The sequence below is a fragment of the Nematostella vectensis genome, chromosome 11 (genome assembly GCF_932526225.1).
Source record: "Nematostella vectensis chromosome 11, jaNemVect1.1, whole genome shotgun sequence".
In the NCBI taxonomy this organism is placed as follows: domain Eukaryota; kingdom Metazoa; phylum Cnidaria; class Anthozoa; order Actiniaria; family Edwardsiidae; genus Nematostella; species Nematostella vectensis.
This window is the reverse complement of record NC_064044.1, coordinates 11,733,513-11,757,348: the sequence shown is the minus strand read 5'-3', so window position 1 is coordinate 11,757,348 and position 23,836 is coordinate 11,733,513. Positions and strand designations below refer to the sequence as shown.

Below are 23,836 nucleotides of genomic sequence, written 5' to 3'. Positions count from 1 at the left end.
CGGTCACCTTCTCCTTCGTTTGTGTTTATAATTGAAAATACAACGGTTTATTTGCAAGTAAAATCCAAAATAACCACCCAAAATGGAAGAGTGATACTTTATCAATGACATTTGATTGAAAATTGCTCAATTATTTGTTTCAATTAGCCGATGGGAATGGATGCTTTTTGTGACTCGTCATTGAGCGGGAGCGTAAAATGGCGGCGTGACTGGCCTTTTTTTATATTGATTTAAAGTCGCATTGTCACCAGTTTACTCCCGGAGGTCCGACGGAAACCTCAACCGTTAAAAGACAAAAGAATCTATTAGAATCCGAAATATTTAACAGGCCATCCGCTCTAAATTATCAATCACATCGTCAAAGAAACTTCCAATAGACACACTGCTTTCAATATTTTTAAATATTTTTTGCGTTTTCCGTTAAAAATCATTGGATTTTGTTAGGTAATCGACCGGAAGTAAACTGGTGACAATGCGGCTTTAAAATGAATGTTTGGTGGGCAACTTTTAAAAGATCAACTGTATATTCTTGTGCGTGGGTAAGTGCGGGCATACCATCAGCGCCGTAGAGCCTGTAGACGACCTTCTTGCTCGGAATCGTGATCTTCTCGATGTCTTGACTCAGCTTCATGCAGGCGCGTTTATTAAGCTCGACAAGCTGTGAACGTAGAAAATCACATTATTTTAGCCAATAGCTTGGCGCTTGTTTTCGGCCGTCTTTATATAATCCTTGTTATTTTTCTTTTTTTTTTTACCAAATTACCATTTGGTTTTTACCGAATGTTTCCTTAAAGCTTTATTATAAAACAAATTAAAAGTAGGTAGCAAAGACGGCTGCAAACAATATCTGACATGCCCAGAGCATCGTTTTCGTGCTCAACAGGGGCGAATCCATCTTAATCCAAGCTCGCGCCCGGCTGGATAAAAAAAATAATAAATAACGGCCGCGAATCGAAGCAGGAAAACAGAGACTCTGCGGGAAAACACAGACTCTGGCGAAACGTCTGCGGCGCTATACAAGCACGTCAACTCTTTCTGCGATTTGAGTTGTTCGGGTCATTTTAGACTCGTTTAAAAATGTGTCGGCACTTTATTTTTCAACTATGTAATCGGGTATAGCCCTCGCTAACAAATCGAAGGTAAAGTTCCTCACTCGAGATCGTTCTCTACCCCCGTTTTCATAATGCCGACTCCGCATGCACGTGCCTCTAGAGATAAAAACACCAACTGCCACGTGCATATCACGCATCTAAGGGAAAACAACACTGACTGCCGCGTGCCTCCAGAGAAAAAAAGACTAACTGCCACGGGGAAATCACGCATCTAGGGGAAAACAACACCACCTGTCACGTGCATATCACGCATCTAGGGGGAAAATACAACCACTGCCGCGTGCCTCCAGAGAAAAAAAAACACGAACTGCCAAGTGGATATCACCCATCTAAGAGAAAAACAACATTAACTGCTAGGTACATATCACGCATCTAGGGGGAAACAACATCCACTGCCGCGTGCCTATAATGAAGAGCACGAGACTACTCACCTTGAAGACGCATCCCAACGCTGGCTGCTTCTGACACGTGACCAAGTGGGTCCCAATCCCAAACGCGTCTATCGAGTGGCCCTGAGACGAAACAAATAAATCTCACACGATTTGAAGCACGCTTGTTTGGATTTGCGTTCTTTTTCCGATTACGCAGATAACGCAGATTTGTTAAAGTAAACAAATGTTAGTTTCGGTTGACGCGTTTATGACACATTAGGGAACTTAAACACGTTTCTGGGCTAAGGACAGCGACCAAAAGTAGAGTTTTGTGTTTCACGCTATCGCATCGCTAGCAGGTTCGATATGTAAGACTGCGTGGTATAACAGAAAAAATGTTTCCTTACATTGGGTTGGAGCAAAAACTCTGCAGACCAAAAACGCTAAATTTCCGGTCGCCGTCCGTTGTTCAGAAACATGTTTTCTTACGTTTCCATCAAACAAGGAGAATTAAATGATATCAATAACTATAAAAGTGATGGAAAGGATCAAAGGCGTAAATACAGAGATGCTAAAAGTCGGATGTGGAAGTTGGAGGCTGTAGTCGCGACCATAACTACTTAATAAACAAGACTTCCTTAACGACGGCAAACATCATGAGCAATTCAGGTAATAATGATAAGGAGATATTACCTTCGGCTTTTAGCAAGGTCACGGAAGGATTTTTGATTAAGAAAAACGTAATGACGTAATTATAAAACGTTTACACAAGGCCTATACGAGCACCCATCGAATCTCGAAATCTTTCTTCTCATTATCAGGACTTTTTATCACATAGTGTATAGTATCAGCAAAGGCGCGCGCAAGGTGAATCAAAACTTTATTACCCTTGGCAAGGATAATAAAAACACCCCTCAGTCTTTTTAAAGACCTGATTTCCGAGGGGTAAAAAATATGTTTTTTATTTCCATCAAACTTTTTATAATTACGCATTTTTAAAGGTGAAAATCGGGGGTTGGGAATTTCGTGTGTTTTTTTTTGTCTATTGAGTCTGGAAACATAAAATCAGACGTGCGCACGCAAAAAGCATATTGCTCTCAACACTTTATTGCCCTTTTCAATTGAAACAGCGAGGTGTGTAATTGTTTGTAACCCTAAAGGGATCATTTGTAGAAAACACGCTAAAAGCAGCACGCAGTCAAACAATTCCGCAAGCGTGAACGTGCTAATTACGCGTGATAAATGTGTGTTAGTCAGGGCGGCGAGGGTAAAGGAAAGACTTCTATTTAGAGCGTGGAGTAAAGTGAAACGACTCCGTTGTCCTAGTGTACACAGCGCGTGATGTACTTAAGAGGAACATGTCGTAACGAGAGTTTTGCCTAGTCTCATGGTAGATTGTTCGAGAGACACATAAAAAGAGGAACAAGAAACTTCAATAAGGTAGATCTAGATGCCTTTTTAGCCGGGAATATCAAAACCATAGATAGGGCGGAGATAGGGAGACAGCGCGCGCTTGAGTCGAGATAGACTCGACAAAACAAGGGCTTCATTTGCTACTCCCACATGCAAAAGAACGAACTGGTACCTAGATGGTCGTGTCTGTTTAACGAGGTAAGTTAAAGGGGTCATAGAATTTGTGGGACAAACGTTTGGCCAAGCCCGCACTACATAGAGTGAGGCATCAGTAGAGAAAAGACACCGTGTAGAAGACGATGCCGAAGAGATATACACCTATTTCAAATAGCGTTGTCAGTGCAAACGGCAAATGGCGATTGTCAAATGGCAGTTCTCCTATCAAAAAATACCATGGAACCCTTTCCATGGTATTTTTCCTACTGAGTGTAGGAAAATGTGGGTAATTTTTGTGATTATATTAATTATCATCTTTATTCTTACTTGCTTATACCTATAAGCAGTGGTTGGCCTTAAAACTGCCATTTGCCAATCGCAAGCTGTGTTCTGGTGAATATCGTAGGTCCACGCCTTTGCGTATTGTGGATGAAAGAAAAGTTAGCATTTTTAAATAAGACAGGTGGTATAGTTGGGGGGTCCGAGTTTTTTGGTTTCGTCATATAAAAGCACAGTCCCTTAAAATTATCGAAATTTCTTCTCAGTTTGTTGAGCCGAAGGCTCGAATCGGTCTAAGCTAAAAATAGACTCCTGTGTTAATTTCTAGTTCTTTTGGGGTGTCTAATCTATTTCTATTTCAAGACGATGTTTGAAAAAAGAAATTATCTACATCAAGGTGACTTTTTGTTGTAAACAAAATTAAAGTAATGAGATCCTACATGAGACCAAAAACACATAAAGGAAGCTAGTTATTCATGTTTGCTGTATTTGTGACACAAGGAACGATTACTTTTCTTCAAAGCAACACAGCGTTGTTGCAATTCAATTTCGAATGAATGGAATTACAAAGAGTAAGATTGAACTTGGCTGGTTGTTTATATCCTTATAATAAAAGCGTCAAACTTAAAGGTCTTTTCCTAAAAAAAACCTTTTCATTAAAATGCTGGTAACGCTGAGTCGAGATCACTCTAATCATTGGTAGCAAACAGGACATTTCATTTTGTTGTGAAATTAGTTTTCAGGATGCAAGTTTAACAAGCGCCAAGTTCTTTCTTTTCTTTTTTCTTTTTAATTATTATTTTTAACTATCTTCCGCTACCTTTCATTAACACTTGTATCTGAACGATGGATTTTATTTTAAATATTTAGAACACAAGTAATTACCAATGGAGTTTTCACTCAAAACAATAGCCTAAGTAAAGATTATTGATACAAATTCGTATGGCATAAGTAATTATACCCGGCGTGGAGTAATACAAGGGATAATTTTACGGAACACGTAAGACATTGGGACAGACAGTAAGAACCGGAAAGAAATTTAATATCATTAAGAAGGCAAAAAGTTAGTTTTAGATAAGTCAGGGATTTCTCAAATGATATCGGCTTTTCACCGTGAAGTAATTTTTCTTGCACTGAAAATCACCATAGTGAAGCTGGCAGGCAACTCAGCAGGCAACTCGGTGAAGTTAGCAGGCAACTCAAATGTGATGATTTGTGTAATATCTCGGCAGGTATATGGCCGATTGTCACGAAATTTTGACACGATTGTACAAAAAGTACAACAAACATATTCATGCATGTATGATATCAAATATTATTAATCACGTGACTGTGTGACGTTGAATGTTCCAGCAGGCAAGTCGTTACATCACAATTGTCGCAATATCTACGTCCCATTTTCACCGATAGTCATCAAACTTTAACCTAAGTGTACAAATGTAATAACGAAGACAACGCCTTATTAGTTATTCTCATGACGTCATCAATCACGTGACCGTGGGAAAAAACATTTTCTCGAGTTCCTATTGAGAAAACATTACGAAACTTTCGAAATATGACAAATAGCACATGGGATTTTACAATCAGGAACTTTTAAAATATGACGCCATCAATCACGTGACCGTGGGAAAAAAATCGATATCTAGAGTTCTGACTGAAATAACAGTGAAATCGAAGTACGACAAATTATGTATGTCTTTATTAAAGCCTAACTTTTGGAATGTTTTCGTGATTTACTTTTATAAAAACATATAGCAGGCAACTTGACAGTACAGCAGGTAACTCGTGATGCACTGGGAATATCGTATTCGTCGTTATTAAAGCTTCACTTTTTTGGCATTTGTAAGTGATTAACTCGAATAGAAACATATACTGGAAATATCGTATTCGTCGTTGTTAAATGTTCACTTTTGGCACTTGCACGTGATTTACACATCTTAACCTGCACTGTAATTCCTACCGTTTCTCTGCCGTATCTACGCGTATTATTTTCGCTCGATATGGGCCATCGCTTAAGCTCATCGATTATCAGTCACTAACCTAGAGCGCGAATCCTAACAAACTCTCTCTCTACACGACACAATATAAAAACCCATACTCAAGGAGCCAACTGTCCAATACTTATATAACCACTATCTATCTTCTATTTGCCATCATTGATTTGTACCCTATCTGCACGCTTTCAGATATTATTCCTCACCGGTCTTGTTATTGACTTGATTTTTCACAAGCTCACATTACACTCACAGGAAATTATCAACAGGTAATTATCACCCTCGTTCCAAGGTCAAATACACTGTTCTGCGCTAACTCCAAGCCCGTTTTCTACATTTCATTTATAGGCACAACTCTTAACTAAAATCCCCAATGCAATACACCATATATAATAGCCATAATTGCACACTTTAACCCACACACTAACGTCTATCACCATACATTTTATAACCCCACACAGCCGCCTCGGTACGAATACCAGATTTAAATGTTCACTTTTTGGCATTTGTACGTAATTTACTCGAACAAAAACATATAACAGGCAACTCGACAGTACAGCAGGTAACTCGTTATACACTGGGAATATTGTATTCGTTGTTGTTACAGCTTCACTTTTTGGCATTTATACGTGATTTACTTTAATAAAAACATATAGCAGGCAACTCAATAGTACAGCAGCTAACTCGTTATGCGCTGGGAATATCGTATTCGTCGTCATTCAAGCTTCACTTTTTTGGAATTTGTACGTAATTTACTTTAATAAAAACATATAGCAGGCAACTCGACAGTACAGCAGGTAACTCGTTATGCACTGGGAATATCGTATTCGTCGTCATTCAAGCTTCACTTTTTTGGAATTTGTACGTGATTTACTTTAATAAAAACATATAGCAGGCAACTCGACAGTACAGCAGGTAACTCGTTATGCGCTTTGAATATCGTATCCGTCGTTATTGGAGCTTCACTTTTTCGTATTTGTACATGATTTACTTTAATAAAAACATATAGCAGGCAACCCGACAGTACAGCAGGTAACTCGTTATGCGCTAGGAATATCGTATTCGTCGTCATTCAAGCTTCACTTTTTTGGAATTTGTACGTGATTTACTTTAATAAAAACATATAGCAGGCAACTTGACAGTACAGCAGGTAACTCGTTATGCACTGGTAATATTGTATTCTCCGTTGTTTAAGCTTCACTTTTTAGGCAGTTGTAAGTGATTTACTCTAATAAAAACATATAGCAGGCAACTCGACAGTACAGCAGGTAGCTCGTTATGCGCTTTGAATATCGTATTCGTCGTTGTTAAATGTTCACTTTTTGGTATTTATACGTGATTTACTTTAATAAAAACATATAGCAGGCAACTCGACAGTACAGCAGGTAACTCGTTATGCGCTGGGAATATCGTATTCGACGTTGTTAAATGTTCACTTTTTGGTATTTATACGTGATTTACTTTAATAAAAACATATAGCAGGCAACTCGACAAGCAGGTAACTCGTTATGCGCTGGGAATATCGTATTCGTCGTCATTCAAGCTTCACTTTTTTGGAATTTGTACGTGATTTACTTTAATAAAAACATATAGCAGGCAACTCGACAGTACAGCAAGTAACTCGTTATGCACTGGGAATATCGTATTCGTCGTTATTGAAGCTTCACTTTTTCGTATTTGTACATGATTTACTTTAATAAAAACATATAGCAGGCAACTCGACAGTACAGCAGGTAACTCGTTATGCGCTTTGAATATCGTATTCGTCGTCATTCAAGCTTCACTTTTTTGGAATTTGTACGTGATTTACTTTAATAAAAACATATAGCAGGCAACTCGACAGTACAGCAGGTAACTCGTTATGCGCTTTGAATATCGTATTCGTTGTTGTTAAATGTTCACTTTTTGGTAATTATACGTGATTTATTTCAATAAAAACATAGAGCAGGCAACTCGGCAGTACAGCAGGTAACTCGTTATGCGCTTGGAATATCGTATTCGTCGTCATTCAAGCTTCACTTTTTCGTATTTTTACATGATTTACTTTAATAAAAACATATAGCAGGCAACTCGACAGTACAGCAGGTAACTCGTTATGCACTGGGAATATCGTATTCGTCGTTGTTAAATGTTCACTTTTTAGTATTTATACGTGATTTACTTTAATGAAAACATATAGCAGGCAACTCTACAGTACAGCAGGTAACTCGTTATGCACTGGGAATATCGTATTCGTCGTCATTCAAGCTTCACTTTTTCGTATTTGTACATGATTTACTTTAATAAAAACATATAGCAGGCAACTCGACAGTACAGCAGGTAACTCGTTATGCACTGGGAATATCGTATTCGTCGTCATTCAAGCTTCACTTTTTCGTATTTGTACATGATTTACTTTAATAAAAACATATAGCAGGCAACTCGACAGTACAGCAGGTAACTCGTTATGCACTGGGAATATCGTATTCGTCGTCATTCAAGCTTCACTTTTTTGGAATTTGTACGTGATGCACTTTAATAAAAACATATAACACGCAACTCGACAGTACAACAGGTAACTCGTTATGCGCTTTGAATATCGTATTCGTCGTTGTTAAATGTTCACTTTTTGGTATTTATACGTGATTCACTTTAATAAAAACATATAGCAGGCAACTCGACAGTACAGCAGGTAACTCGTTATGCGCTTGGAATATCGTATTCGTTGTTGTAAATGTTCACTTTTTGGTATTTATACGTGATTTACTTTAATAAAAACATATAGCAGGCAACTCGACAGTACAGCAGGTAACTCGTTATGCGCTGGGAATATCGTATTCGTCGTTGTTAAATGTTCACTTTTTGGTATTTGTACATGATTTACTTTAATAAAAACATATAGCAGGCAACTCGACAGTACAGCAGGTAACTCGTTATGCACTGGGAATATCGTATTCGTCGTTGTTAAATGTTCACTTTTTAGTATTTATACGTGATTTACTTTAATAAAAACATATAGCAGGCAACTCTACAGTACAGCAGGTAACTCGTTATGCGCTGGGAATATTGTATTCGTCGTTGTTAAATGTTCACTTTTTGGTATTTATACGTGATTTACTTTAATAAAAACATATAGCAGGCAACTCGACAAGCAGGTAACTCGTTATGCGCTGGGAATATCGTATTCGTCGTCATTCAAGCTTCACTTTTTTGGAATTTGTACGTGATTTACTTTAATAAAAACATATAGCAGGCAACTCGACAGTACAGCAGGTAACTCGTTATGCGCTTTGAATATCGTATTCGTCGTTGTTAAATGTTCACTTTTTGGTATTTGTACATGATTTACTTTAATAAAAACATATAGCAGGCAACTCGACAGTACAGCAGGTAACTCGTTATGCGCTGGGAATATCGTATTCGTCGTTGTTAAATGTTCACTTTTTGGTATTTGTACATGATTTACTTTAATAAAAACATATAGCAGGCAACTCGACAGTACAGCAGGTAACTCGTTATGCACTGGGAATACCGTATTCGTCGTTGTTAAATGTTCACTTTTTAGTATTTATACGTGATTTACTTTAATAAAAACATATAGCAGGCAACTCTACAGTACAGCAGGTAACTCGTTATGCGCTTGGAATATCGTATTCGTTGTTGTAAATGTTCACTTTTTGGTATTTATACGTGATTTACTTTAATAAAAACATATAGCAGGCAACTCGACAGTACAGCAGGTAACTCGTTATGCGCTGGGAATATCGTATTCGTCGTTGTTAAATGTTCACTTTTTGGTATTTGTACATGATTTACTTTAATAAAAACATATAGCAGGCAACTCGACAGTACAGCAGGTAACTCGTTATGCACTGGGAATATCGTATTCGTCGTTGTTAAATGTTCACTTTTTTAGTATTTATACGTGATTTACTTTAATAAAAACATATAGCAGGCAACTCTACAGTACAGCAGGTAACTCGTTATGCGCTGGGAATATTGTATTCGTCGTTGTTAAATGTTCACTTTTTGGTATTTATACGTGATTTACTTTAATAAAAACATATAGCAGGCAACTCGACAAGCAGGTAACTCGTTATGCGCTGGGAATATCGAATTCGTCGTCATTCAAGCTTCACTTTTTTGGAATTTGTACGTGATTTACTTTAATAAAAACATATAGCAGGCAACTCGACAGTACAGCAGGTAACTCGTTATGCACTGGGAATATCGTATTCGTCGTTGTTAAATGTTCACTTTTTTAGTATTTATACGTGATTTACTTTAATAAAAACATATAGCAGGCAACTCTACAGTACAGCAGGTAACTCGTTATGCGCTGGGAATATCGTATTCGTCGTTGTTAAATGTTCACTTTTCGGTATTTGTACATGATTTACTTTAATAAAAACATATAGCAGGCAACTCGACAGTACAGCAGGTAACTCGTTATGCACTGGGAATACCGTATTCGTTGTTGTTAAATGTTCACTTTTTTAGTATTTATACGTGATTTACTTTAATAAAAACATATAGCAGGCAACTCTACAGTACAGCAGGTAACTCGTTATGCGCTGGGAATATTGTATTCGTCGTTGTTAAATGTTCACTTTTTGGTATTTATACGTGATTTACTTTAATAAAAACATATAGCAGGCAACTCGACAAGCAGGTAACTCGTTATGCGCTGGGAATATCGTATTCGTCGTCATTCAAGCTTCACTTTTTTGGAATTTGTACGTGATTTACTTTAATAAAAACATATAGCAGACAACTCGACAGTACAGCAGGTAACTCGTTATGCACTGGGAATATCGTATTCGTCGTCATTCAAGCTTCACTTTTTTGGAATTTGTACGTGATTCACTTTAATAAAAACATATAGCAGGCAACTCGACAGTACAGCAGGTAACTCGTTATGCGCTTTGAATATCGTATTCGTCGTTGTTAAATGTTCACTTTTTGTTATTTATACGTGATTCACTTTAATAAAAACATATAGCAGGAAAACTCGACAGTACAGCAGGTAACTCGTTATGCGCTTGGAATATCGTATTCGTTGTTATTAATGTTCACTTTTTGGTATTTATACGTGATTTACTTTAATAAAAACATATAGCAGGCAACTCGACAGTACAGCAGGTAACTCGTTATGCGCTGGGAATATCGTATTCGTCGTTGTTAAATGTTCACTTTTTGGTATTTGTACATGATTTACTTTAATAAAAACATATAGCAGGCAACTCGACATTACAGCAGGTAACTCGTTATGCACTGGGAATATCGTATTCGTCGTCATTCAAGCTGCACTTTTTTGGAATTTGTACGTGATTTACTTTAATAAAAACATATAGCAGGCAACTTGACAGTACAGCAGGTAACTCGTTATGCACTGGTAATATTGTATTCTCCGTTGTGTAAGCTTCACTTTTTAGGCAGTTGTAAGTGATTTACTCTAATAAAAACATATAGCAGGCAACTCGACAGTACAGCAGGTAACTCGTTATGCGCTTTGAATATCGTATTCGTCGTTGTTAAATGTTCACTTTTTGGTATTTATACGTGATTTACTTTAATAAAAACATATAGCAGGCAACTCGACAGAACAGCAGGTAACTCGTTATGCGCTGGGAATATCGTATTCGTCGTTGTTAAATGTTCACTTTTTGGTATTTGTACATGATTTACTTTAATAAAAACATATAGCAGGCAACTCGACAGTACAGCAGGTAACTCGTTATGCACTGGGAATACCGTATTCGTCGTTGTTAAATGTTCACTTTTTAGTATTTATACGTGATTTACTTTAATAAAAACATATAGCAGGCAACTCTACAGTACAGCAGGTAACTCGTTATGCGCTGGGAATATCGTATTCGTCGTTGTTAAATGTTCACTTTTTAGTATTTGTACATGATTTACTTTAATAAATACATATAGCAGGCAACTCGACAGTACAGCAGGTAACTCGTTATGCACTGGGAATATCGTATTCGTCGTCATTCAAGCTTCACTTTTTTGGAATTTGTACGTGATTTACTTTAATAAAAACATATAGCAGGCAACTCGACAGTACAGCAGGTAACTCGTTTTTGCTATAGCTTTCTTTCTATTGTATTTGCACAATTTTAACATTAGTAGATATAGCGGACATAGTACAGTTTACAGTTTAAAATAATCCTTACCTTTGAAGGTGGGCCTCTAAGCTTCGACATCATGAGTACTCGCAAAGAAGAGATGAATTAAAAGTGTGTGGTAGAGTTCGCGATTTACGATGTGGAAGCCAACGAAGTAGTCGGTAGATTGCATGCAATAGCAAGTAGATTGCATCAAATAGCAAAGCACCGAAACCATGCGGCGGATTACGCATTGGGCGAGGCGTCAGAAATGTCAATCATTATAAATTAAAACTTTTAGTAGAAAGTTCCTATTTCAGAGCAGACAAAATTGCCATAATAACATCCGTGCCAAATAATAATAATAATCACAAAATACAGAGCAATGAAGCGACGTACCCGATTGGTCAGAGACTAGCCTACTTGTAGGCTTTGATAGTTTTTCTGGCACGAAAACCCCACGGCCGCCACCTTGAATAACGCGCTCGGCAGGGGGAGGGAGAGAGAAAGTGCGCGCATTTTCCTCACCCTCCCTCTCCCCCTGGCCCTGATGGCGGCCATGGTATGAGAACTTCGTGTTTTCGGGGTTTTCGTGCCAGAAAAACTATCAAAGCCTAATATTCCAAGTGCATAACGTGTTACCTGCTGTACTGTCGAGTTGAATGCTATATGTTGTTATTAAAGTAAGTCACGTACAAATTCCAAAAAAGTGAAGCTTGAATAACGACGAATACGATATTCCCAGCGCATAACGAGTTACCTGCTGTACTGTAGAGTTGCCTGCTATATGTTTTTATTAAAGTAAATCACGTATAAATACTAAAAAGTAAACATTTAACAACGACGAATACAATATTCCCAGTGCATAACGAGTTACCTGCTGTACTGTCGAGTTGCCTGCTATATGTTTTTATTAAAGTAAATCACGTACAAATTCCAAAAAAGTGAAGCTTGAATGACGACGAATACGATATTCCAAGTGCATAACGAGTTACCTGCTGTACTGTAGAGTTGCCTGCTATATGTTTTTATTAAAGTAAATCATGTACAAATACGAAAAAGTGAAGCTTCAATAACGACGAATACGATATTCCCAGCGCATAACGAGTTACCTGCTGTACTGTCGAGTTGCCTGCTATATGTTTTTATTAAAGTAAATCACGTATAAATACTAAAAAGTGAACATTTAACAACGACGAATACGATATTCCCAGCGCATAACGAGTTACCTGCTGTACTGTCGAGTTGCCTGCTATATGTTTTTATTAAAGTAAATCATGTACAAATACGAAAAAATGAAGCTTGAATGACGACGAATACGATATCCCCAGCGCATAACGAGTTACCTGCTGTACTGTCGAGTTGCCTGCTATATGTTTTTATTAAAGTAAATCACGTACAAATACGAAAAAGTGAAGCTTCAATAACGACGAATACGATATTCCCAGCGCATAACGAGTTACCTGCTGTACTGTCGAGTTGCCTGCTATATGTTTTTATTAAAGTAAATCACGTACAAATTCCAAAAAAGTGAAGCTTGAATGACGACGAATACGATATTCCCAGCGCATAACGAGCTACCTGCTGTACTGTAGAGTTGCCTGCTATATGTTTTTATTAAAGTAAATCACGTATAAATACTAAAAAGTGAACATTTAACAACGACGAATACGATATTCCCAGTGCATAACGAGTTACCTGCTGTACTGTCGAGTTGCCTGCTATATGTTTTTGTTAAAGTAAATCATGTACAAATACCAAAAAGTGAACATTTAACAACGACGAATACGATATTGCCAGCGCATAACGAGTTACCTGCTGTACTGTCGAGTTGCCTGCTATATGTTTTTATTAAAGTAAATCACGTATAAATACCAAAAAGTGAACATTTAACAACGACGAATACGATATTCAAAGCGCATAACGAGTTACCTGCTGTACTGTCGAGTTGCCTGCTATATGTTTTTATTAGAGTAAATCACTTACAACTGCCTAAAAAGTGAAGCTTAAACAACGGAGAATACAATATTACCAGTGCATAACGAGTTACCTGCTGTACTGTCAAGTTGCCTGCTATATGTTTTTATTAAAGTAAATCACGTACAAATTCCAAAAAAGTGAAGTTTGAATGACGACGAATACGATATTCCCAGCGCATAACGAGTTACCTGCTGTACTGTCGAGTTGCCTGCTATATGTTTTTATTAAAGTAAATCATGTACAAATACGAAAAAATGAAGCTCCAATAACGACGGATACGATATTCAAAGCGCATAACGAGTTACCTGCTGTACTGTCGAGTTGCCTGCTATATGTTTTTATTAAAGTAAATCACGTACAAATTCCAAAAAAGTGAAGCTTGAATGACGACGAATACGATATTCCCAGTGCATAACGAGTTACCTGCTGTACTGTCGAGTTGCCTGCTATATGTTTTTATTAAAGTAAATCATGTACAAATACGAAAAAGTGAAGCTTCAATAACGACGAATACGATATTCCCAGTGCATAACGAGTTACCTGCTGTACTGTCGAGTTGCCTGCTATATGTTTTTATTAAAGTAAATCACGTACATATTCCAAAAAAGTGTAGCTTGAATGACGACGAATACGATATTCCCAGCGCATAACGAGTTACCTGCTGTACTGTCGAGTTGCCTGCTATATGTTTTTATTTAAGTAAATCACGTACAAATTCCAAAAAAGTGAAGCTTGAATGACGACGAATACGATATTCCCAGCGCATAACGAGTTACCTGCTTGTCGAGTTGCCTGCTATATGTTTTTATTAAAGTAAATCACGTATAAATACCAAAAAGTGGACATTTAACAACGACGAATACGATATTCCCAGCGCATAACGAGTTACCTGCTGTACTGTCGAGTTGCCTGCTATATGTTTTTATTAAAGTAAATCACGTACAAATTCCAAAAAAGTGAAGCTTGAATGACGACGAATACGATATTCCCAGCGCATAACGAGTTAGCTGCTGTACTATTGAGTTGCCTGCTATATGTTTTTCACGTATAAATGCCAAAAAGTGAAGCTGTAACATCAACGAATACAATATTCCCAGTGTATAACGAGTTACCTGCTGTACTGTCGAGTTGCCTGTTATATGTTTTTGTTCGAGTAAATTACGTACAAATGCCAAAAAGTGAACATTTAAATCTGGTATTCGTACCGAGGCGGCTGTGTGGGGTTATAAAATGTATGGTGATAGACGTTAGTGTGTGGGTTAAAGTGTGCAATTATGGCTATTATATATGGTGTATTGCATTGGGGATGTTAGTTAAGAGTTGTGGCTATAAATGAAATGTAGAAAACGGGCTTGGAGTTAGGGCAGAACAGTGTATTTGACCTTTGAACGAGGGTGATAATTACCTGTTGATAATTTCCTGTGAGTGTAATGTGAGCTTGTGAAAAATCAAGTCAATAACAAGACCGGTGAGGAATAATATCTGAAAGCGTGCAGGGGACAAATCAATGATGGCAAATAGAAGATAGATAGTGGTTATATAAGTATTGGACAGTTGGCTCCTTGAGTATGGGTTTTTATATTGTGTCGTGTAGAGAGAGAGTTTGTTAGGATTCGCGCTCTAGGTTAGTGACTGATAATCGATGAGCTTAAGCGATGGCCCATATCGAGCGAAAATAATACGCGTAGATACGGCAGAGAAACGGTAGGAATTACAGTGCAGGTTAAGATGTGTAAATCACGTGCAAGTGCCAAAAGTGAACATTTAACAACGACGAATACGATATTTCCAGTATATGTTTCTATTCGAGTTAATCACGTACAAATGCCAAAAAAGTGAAGCTTTAATAACGACGAATACGATATTCCCAGTGCATCACGAGTTACCTGCTGTACTGTCAAGTTGCCTGCTAAAAGTTTTTATAAAAGTAAATCACGAAAACATTCCAAAAAAGTTAGGCTTTAATAACGACATACATAATTTGTCGTATTTCGAAAGTTTTGCAATGTTATTTCAGTCAGAACTCTAGATATCGACTTTTTTTCCCACGGTCACGTGATTGATGACGTCATATTTTAAAAGTTCATGATTGTAAAATCCCATGTGCTATTTGTCATATTTCGAAAGTTTCGTAATGTTTTCTCAATAGGAACTCGAGAAAATGTTTTTTCCCACGGTCACGTGATTGATGACGTCATGAGAATAACTAATACGGCGTTGTCTTCGTTATTACATTTGTACACTTATGTTAAAGTTTGATGACTATCGGTAAAAAGGGGACGTAGATATCGCGACAATTGTGATGTAACGACTTGCCTGCTGGAACGTTCAACGTCACACAGTCACGTGATGAATAATATTTGATATCATACATGCATGAATATGTTTGTTGTACTTTTTGTACAATCGTGTCAAAATTTCGTGACAATCGGCCAAATACCTGCCGAGATATTACACAAATCATCACATTTGAGTTGCCTGCTAACTTCACCGAGTTGCCTGCTGAGTTGCCTGCCAGCTTCACTATGGTCTGAAAATCAGAGGAAAATTATCTAAAGATTGCAACGAGAAAAAGGGCCATAGTTTTGTAAAACTTACTTATTTTTATACACCGATTTTTTTATAGACCGATTTCAAAACAGGTTTAACAGGTTTAAAACCTCATCATATCTCTTAGAGTTGAATCCACCGTGTCGTAACCCGCGTTGCATCACGGTCTGAATGACAAAATCTCGATCACGGAAAACAATGACGTTTAGAGAGAAGACCCCAAGGATGCTAGATTTTCCCAGCCTAGAATCGCATTCAATGGCACTGGCTTTGTCATTTATTTAAAGCCCATATGCAGGTTACGACAATAGTAAAACCATCTGAGAAATGTAAACACCGAGTTTAAAAAACGTTGTCCGCGTAAAAGTCAAAAGACATTTTTCTAATGGCAGTTTTATGAACTAGACACATCATTAGCGTTACAGACTGAAAGCAGCAGGTAATGGATAACCATTTCTTCGCTCCTGGCGCTTGTAGATTTCACAGTAATTGCATTTTGCCAATTTGCCAGTTTTGTTGCTTTGTAATATCGCATTCCGTCCCCAGAAGACAAAAAAAAAAAAAAAAAATGCGCAAGCTCTTAAAGCCGCATTGTCACCAGTTTACTTCCGGTCGATTACCTAACAATATCCGATGATTATTAACGGAAAACGCGAAAAATATTTCAAAATATTGAAAGCAGTGTGTTTATTGAAAGTTTCTTTGAGGATGTGATTAATAATTTAGAGCGGATGGCCTGTTCAATATCTCGGATTTTAATATATTCTTTTTTCTTTTAACGGTTGAGGTTTCCGTCGGACCCCCGGAAGTAAACTGGTGACAATGCGGCTTTAACAATCGTTCCGGGCTTTGTTTCCTTTGCAGAGAAACATGCTCTCCATCACAGGCTCCACAGTAGATACTCATGATCGCCCAATATTGATATTTCCACAGGGTACCCATGATCGTCTCAATATTGCTCTTTCCACAGGGTACCCATGATCGCCTCAATATTACTCTTTCCACAGGGTACCCATGATCGTCTCAATATTACTCTTTCCACAGGGTACCCATGATCGCCTCAATATTACTCTTTCCACAGGGTACCCATGCTCTCCACGGAGGAAATCGTCGTAAAGACCGCTTTCACCCTGGGCATCGTGTGCGGTACCTTTGGCAATGCCCTGGTCTGCCTGGTCGTCCTGAGCAACAAGTCAATGCGGAGTACCATGAATTACCTGGTCGTAAATCTGGCACTATCCGACACCATTCTCCTCCTCTTCTTCGCACCTTCCTTCGTCTTCAACGACGCATTCACACACCCTGCCGGCCAGGCGGGCGATCTTTTATGCGTCTTCATCACAGGCGAGACATTTGCGTGGACGGCCGGTTATGCGTCCGCGACGTTTCTTCTCGCAATCGCGGTTGAACGCTATTACGCCGTCGCTAAGCCGCACAGCTACGGCGCCAGGTTTCTGCGGAAGAGAGTGAAGCTTATGGTGGCTGTTTGCTGGACAGTAGCGCTTGCATGGAATTCTCCAGGGTTCTGGACAAAACACTACGACGAGAGGTATGGCTATTGCGCCATGACCTGGAATTATGAATACTCGTTCCGTGTCTACGCTATGCTGTCGTTCCTTTTCGTCTCGCTAGCACCAAGCGCGTCTATGATAATCCTTTATTCCAAAGTCGTCCACGCGCTCTGGTTTAGTAAGCAAAGTATAAGAAATCACCGGACCGAGGAACGGGACCGTTTGCAGAGGAAGAGAGCCACCAAAATGGTCTTGTCCGTTAGTGTGATCTACACGTTTTGTTGGATTCCGCAGTCCACTGTGTTTATGATTTCCGCTTTTTCTCCTGAACTGATACAGGGAAACATTGCTTATCCTGCTGCGGTTGCTATGGTGACCATCAATGCAGGTGTCAACCCTCTACTATACAGTTTCTATAGCAACCAGATGCGGCGAGAGATCGGAAAGCTGTTGGGCTGCCCGTGGGGGGAAAGGGTGGGGCATGTAACGAGAGTAATGGTGGAGCCTAATTTTTATGGAAGCGTTGAAGACAGAGTGGGGGAACTGAGTGGAAAACAGACTTTGGAAAACTGAGTTGTGCAGAAAAATCCTGACGGATGGATAGGAGAAGGATGAGGGGAAGGAATAAGAAAGAGAGGAACAAAGAAATGGGAAGAAAGGAACTATAAATTAAAATAGAAAGAAACGGATTCCTAAGATCGTTGCTACAAATAAAAGGAATAACAATAATGAAAAATTGATGATAGAAATTTTGATGATATTTTTAATAAAACTATGACAATGACGAAAATAAATTTGGATAAATTATCAGTTAAAACTAAAATTGATCAATAATAGACAAGAACATCACTCTAAACAATGATGATTTTGGCAATAATGGTGGTAGTGGTTCTCATTATGATGATGCTGATGGTAATGATGACGGTTATGATGGTGATGGTATTACAAAAGACAAAGAAAAAAACTGGACCATATCAAAACCCATACCTGCTGCTTTAGTGATAACAGCGTATCTTCATTGATGTCATTGCTTGCGACAATGAGGCTCTTTGCTATCCATGGAGCGTCCAGCCTGAAGACCACATAAAAGCAGTACAGTATGATAGAAAGTAAAACACTGAGAAGTACAAAAGACTTTCAGAAAAATAGAGGACTGAATAGCGGCATAGCCAGGATTTTTAACAGGAGGGGGCCAAAAAGGAACTTTCAAGGCATTTCATCCTGTATTTTGTCTCATACATTTACTGTATTTTTGGCTGCTAAAAGGGGGGGGGGGCCTAGGCCGTCCTACTGGTTACGCCCCTACTGAACCCTCACAAACTCAAGACCCCTATTTGGGACTATAGTGCTATAAATGCTTTCTGAAAGAATTAAAGCCGCATTGTCACCAGTTTACTTCTGGTCGATTACGTAACAATATCCGATGATTTTTAACGGAAAACGCGAAAAATATTTCAAAATATTAAAAGCAGTGTGTTTATTGGAAGTTTCTTTGAGGATGTGATTGCTTATTTAGAGCGGATGGCCTGTTTAATATCTCGGATTTTAACAGATTCTTTTGTCTTTTAACGGTTGAGGTTTCCGTCGGACCTCCGGAAGTAAACTGGTGACAATGCGGCTTTAACAGACACGTGTGGCTCCTCGTATACTGTAGCAAATAGGGGACTTGTGCTAAGAGATCAAACGACTTTTTGGGTGGCAAATTCAAGCCTATCACAAAATTGCTGGGGTCATTACGCCAGAGAACGAGAAAAAAATTAAAACTTTAAATGAAAATGAACCTTTTCTTAAAAAAAATTCCTGGCTTTACATACCATACTTGGGAGTCGACTCAAGCATTTTTTTACTCCAGCATTTCTAACTCTAAGGCTAAGTTCAAACGTTGTATTATCCATGAGCCGTATTCAATGCAAATACATGTAAATGAATCGAGTCAATTGTTTCATTTTCATCTTCATGCATTTGCATTGAATACGGCTCATGGATAATACGACGCTTGAACTTAGCTTAACCCTGGATCCACCTTTCTGTAAAAAAAGATAGGAACTTTGAAAATAGATAAAGACACTCACTTTTCAGCTACAATTTTCAACTTCTTCCTGACTTCTATAGAGAGATACGCAAGGTCACCTGAGTCTAGACGCATACCAGACGCTCGGTAACCAAAGTCATTCAGGGCCAACGCAACAGCACAGTAGCAGGGAACGCCACTCCTAATATTTGAACAACACAGTGGCATGAATGAGTGGTCACCCTAAAGAATTGAATCAAGTGGCTGGTGACTTGTCTGATTGCTTAAGCCTAGTGCACACTAGTGACATAACCACATAATGACAAAGACGCGTGCACCCTTATGTTATATGTTCAAGTGTTAATGGTTCGACATTTTGACATAAGCCCAACATAACGACATGAACATAATGACATAAGAGAAAAAAACATGTTTTTTTTCCTTTATGTCATTATGTCCATGTCGTTATGTCGGGCTTTAAAAAGTGCGCATGCCCGTGCCCATGTTGTTATGTCAGTAGTGTGCACTAGGCATTAAAGACCTCATTTCTTACTTCTTCAATTTTGGTTTATCCACTCAGCCATCCCCCTCCCCCAAAACCTACAGTACTAGCTCAAGTGTAACATTTAAAAGAGAGTACTTCTTGGTCTTGAATAAGGCATGGAAGCCAAATCACTAAGAATAGATTTTAAAAATTGCTTTGAATATTTACCATTATCACAAACTTTAAAAAAAAAATTATTCTATGCTGACTCTTATTTACTGGTTTGGAATTTATAGTCCCTAGATGTGCAGCAACAATAAAGTTAGTTTGGCCCCTCAGCCATCCCTAGCACCCCCCCCCCCCCCGTTTGAATAAGATATTTGTAAGCAAATCACTAAGAATAGCTCCCTCTCACCTTAAAACATGATAAGTATCAACAAGTGCCAAGAAGGAACCAGGAAAGGCAGCAGCATATGCAGAGAAAGCCACCAATTCCCCTGAGTTTACTTCTTGTTCCAGCACACTCAATAAGGGGGCAACTTTTTTCAGCCACGCCCTAGCTATGGGGTACAGCTCCTTGGCTTCTCCATTCTTGAAGTGCTTGAGTGTTCCTACCCTTCCCTCATCAATAGAAGTGAATGAGCTGACAAAGGCATGTGCCATGGTGCCTTTAACTGGGATGTCATACAGCTTTCCAGCAAGAACATTACTTGTTCCATCAAAACCTGAAAATCAAAAATTCACTCCAACATTTAAATACCTTCTATAACCTTTGGAGTATAAGCAAGAGGGCATTTTGTTGTCAATTTAGAAGTTGCTGCAGGTTACAATGATGATAAAAATAATAAATTGTATTTATGTCAGGTCAGTGCTGAAAAAATACAAGACTTAAGTAGTCTACAGTAGTTCCAGTACCACCATTTTAGTCAGACATTTTGTTTTGTAGTGGTGGTTCTATACAGGCGAACAGTCACATTTTGGTGATTGCTAAAGAAAACTAGACCAAAGCTAAGACTATAATTCTCTATGACTTCCTGATTGTCAAACAAATCTGTCATATTTTGTTTGTACATAATGATTTCAACGCTGTACGCTTAGTCAAATCAACCACTGAAGTCAGCCTTTTATACCATCATCTTTTGTTTGTACATATGATTTAATGCTGTACGCTTAGTCAAATCAACCACTGAAGTCAGCCTTTTATACCATCATCTTTAGTTTGTACATATGATTTTAATTCTGTACACTTAGTCAAATCAACCACTGAAGTTAGCCTTTTATACCATCATCTTTTGTTTGTACATATGATTTAATGCTGTACGCTTAGTCAAATCAACCACTGGAGTCAGCCTTTTATACCATCATCTTTTGTTTGTACATAATGATTTCAACGCTGTACGCTTAGTCAAATCAACCACTGAAGCCAGCCTTTTATACCATCATCTTTTGTTTGTACATATGATTTAATGCTGTACACTTAGTCAAATCAACCACTGGAGTCAGCCTTTCATACCTTTACTAAAAGGATTCAACACTGACATGATGGAAAAACATGAGAGGATGCTTTAAATAAGCTTATTTCACATCTAATAAGGCAGAAAATTTCATGTCTTCAACACTACAATTGTTTGTTTTTGCCAGAAGACACCATATGTTATTCAGCGCTGTCGTCTGTCAGTTGTCTATAGCAGGGTGTCTGTTAGGCAAGAGTTAACTGTACTACGCACCTCCTAAGTAACAGTACTTGGACGCTGATAGCCCCCCGTCTGGTCCCTGTGCTCTGCGCAGACCAAACTCCAGCAAAACTTTTTCCATTCCAGCAGCAAGACGAAACCTAGCTGCATTTGTTGCAACTAAGCTACAGAAGAATGTACATTATGTATAAAACATTAAGTTGTAATAACAGCCATTAAAAAAATGAACAACTTAGTATAGTGTCCTAAGCTAGAAATGTTTTTTTCCTTAAAAGCTAGTCTCTATGTAATAGTCAACATATATACAAAATCCAAAATATTGTGCCTTTTCATGACATACCCCAGGGGTGGACAATTTTATAGGGGGTGGGGGGGGGTGAAGCTTTCTGGTGGTGTTGGATTTTTTTGTGAAGGATATTTTCGTGGGTGAATATGTTGTTTGTTTTCTTTACTTTAACTATGCACAATTGTGTCCACACATTTTGGGTCTGTTTTTTTCCCTGTGATCCTTCACCCCATGACAAATTTCTAGTGGTCCTGCAAAAACCTGAGGCAGCCATTCTAAAAGAGGTCTTACTGTACAGTTTATCACACTTACCTTGCAAAATTGACTAGGTTCAATAGAGTTGTCTCAAGAAGCTGAACAACTGAAAAACATAAATCCAGATTATTAGATGTATACATGCGAAATGAATATTGACTTTAGATAAGGATAACTAATAGATACCTTTAAAACATAAAGGTCATTTGGGCACTGTCCAAAGCTTGAGAAAAGGAACAGCAACAAAAAATACTTCAATGTTCTCAAAATAGAAAAGTAAAATCATTAAAACATCATTAAAATACTAAACTATAGTATAGTATAACAGCTACCTAAAATAGCTGACAAGCTAATCAAGTCAGATATGGCCAGACAGATTTGGCTATATAAAAACAAGGTACAATTAAAAGAGTCAAAGAAAGAAACTCTAGAGTGGTTATATCATTTGGTACCATCTAAAAAAAAGGAGTCTTTCATTATTTCTTAAACAGGTATTATTTTTTAATAATGTTTCAAAACCTTTTTTGTCCATGCATATAGCCAGGATTTGCCAAAAAGAAGGAGAGGTGCAAAGCCATATGCAGCTTCTCAAAAAGCAGGTTATAGTTTTGAGGTGGTTTGGTCGACAAAGACGCCCACTAATAAAACAAAAATGGTGTATTTTCCGTCTGGATGGAGAAAGTCAAATATCCAGATGAGGTGGCTCCTTGAGCTGGCTGGTTTTCAGAAGGCTACATATGGAAAAAGTACCTTTTTCAAAACAAAATGACCCAATATATAGTGGTCAAGGAGTGAAAAGGGTGCGTGGAATCTAAGAATCTAAGGAATCTGAGGTAACTAAGAAAAATACAAAGACAAGGGGCCATGCTGAGTGTTTCACACAGCTGGGGGGCTATTCATTCACTATTCATTCTTCATTAGAACCATCCCAAAGTGGAACTCCATTAAGGTTACGGGGTGCCCTGAAGTAAAAATTCTATCGAAAAAATATTTTTGCATCTACTACATTAACTTTATTATAGCAAAGAAAAAATTTTGAATTTTTATTATCTTCTCGATATAATAAGAAAAAACGAATTTTGCTTGAAGACTTTGTGTAAGCATCAAGGTGTTCTAATCCTTTCATCCTTTTATCACTTAATGGAACCCTGTGTTCCCTACATCAGCATACTGTTTTCACCCATAAATCTTGACTTCAAAAATCTCAAATTCAGTTCCTTCGTCTTGCAGAAAGTCCTATAAACGTTCCGAAATATATAACCGATGGATAAACGAAAAAGACGAAAGTCTGCATGGGATCGTTCCAAGGGTGAAGACTTCTAAATGAAAGATCTTGTTTTTCTCATGGTGAAATTTGAAACTCCCAGCAATTAGTTGGTTTTCGCCTCTTATTGGTCGGTCTGTTTATCTAGAGCTGGTGGTATGATCACCTCGTTGACAGATAACTCAAGTAGGTGTTGCACTCTCCAGGAACTTTCAATCAAGCTTTTCTCGGCTTCAAATTTGCACGTATTTCTGAACTTCAAAACCCTAATGTGCGTTAAGTATAAGAGCTATGACCGCACAATTTGGCAAAACGCTAGGTTATTTATTCAAGAGTAATACTGTGTTCGCCTTTTGAGAGATTTTGAGTAAAGCGTATTTA

The 23,836-nt window shown here is 38.1% G+C and overlaps 2 protein-coding genes across 2 annotated transcripts in view; one reads left to right on the top strand and one right to left on the bottom strand.

The window, feature by feature from the left end:
• The window catches only part of LOC5518608 (nicotinate phosphoribosyltransferase), a 29,356-nt gene that overhangs the window by 2,745 nt on the left and 2,775 nt on the right, over positions 1–23,836 (bottom strand). Inside the window, exons 3-9 of the mRNA XM_048734371.1 lie at positions 22,249–22,297; positions 21,684–21,814; positions 20,372–20,681; positions 19,534–19,674; positions 18,449–18,533; positions 1,544–1,624; positions 556–658 (exon numbers count right to left, since the gene is read on the bottom strand). Of these exons, the coding sequence (XP_048590328.1) occupies positions 556–658; positions 1,544–1,624; positions 18,449–18,533; positions 19,534–19,674; positions 20,372–20,681; positions 21,684–21,814; positions 22,249–22,297 (900 nt within the window). The remainder of the gene's footprint in view (positions 1–555; positions 659–1,543; positions 1,625–18,448; positions 18,534–19,533; positions 19,675–20,371; positions 20,682–21,683; positions 21,815–22,248; positions 22,298–23,836) is intronic.
• Positions 2,644–18,177, top strand: LOC116602084 (allatostatin-A receptor-like). The gene is made up of 2 exons (XM_032363204.2): positions 2,644–3,094; positions 17,032–18,177. The coding sequence occupies exon 2, from the start codon at positions 17,039–17,041 to the stop codon at positions 18,032–18,034; it is 996 nt and encodes a 331-aa protein (XP_032219095.2). The 5' UTR covers positions 2,644–3,094; positions 17,032–17,038; the 3' UTR covers positions 18,035–18,177.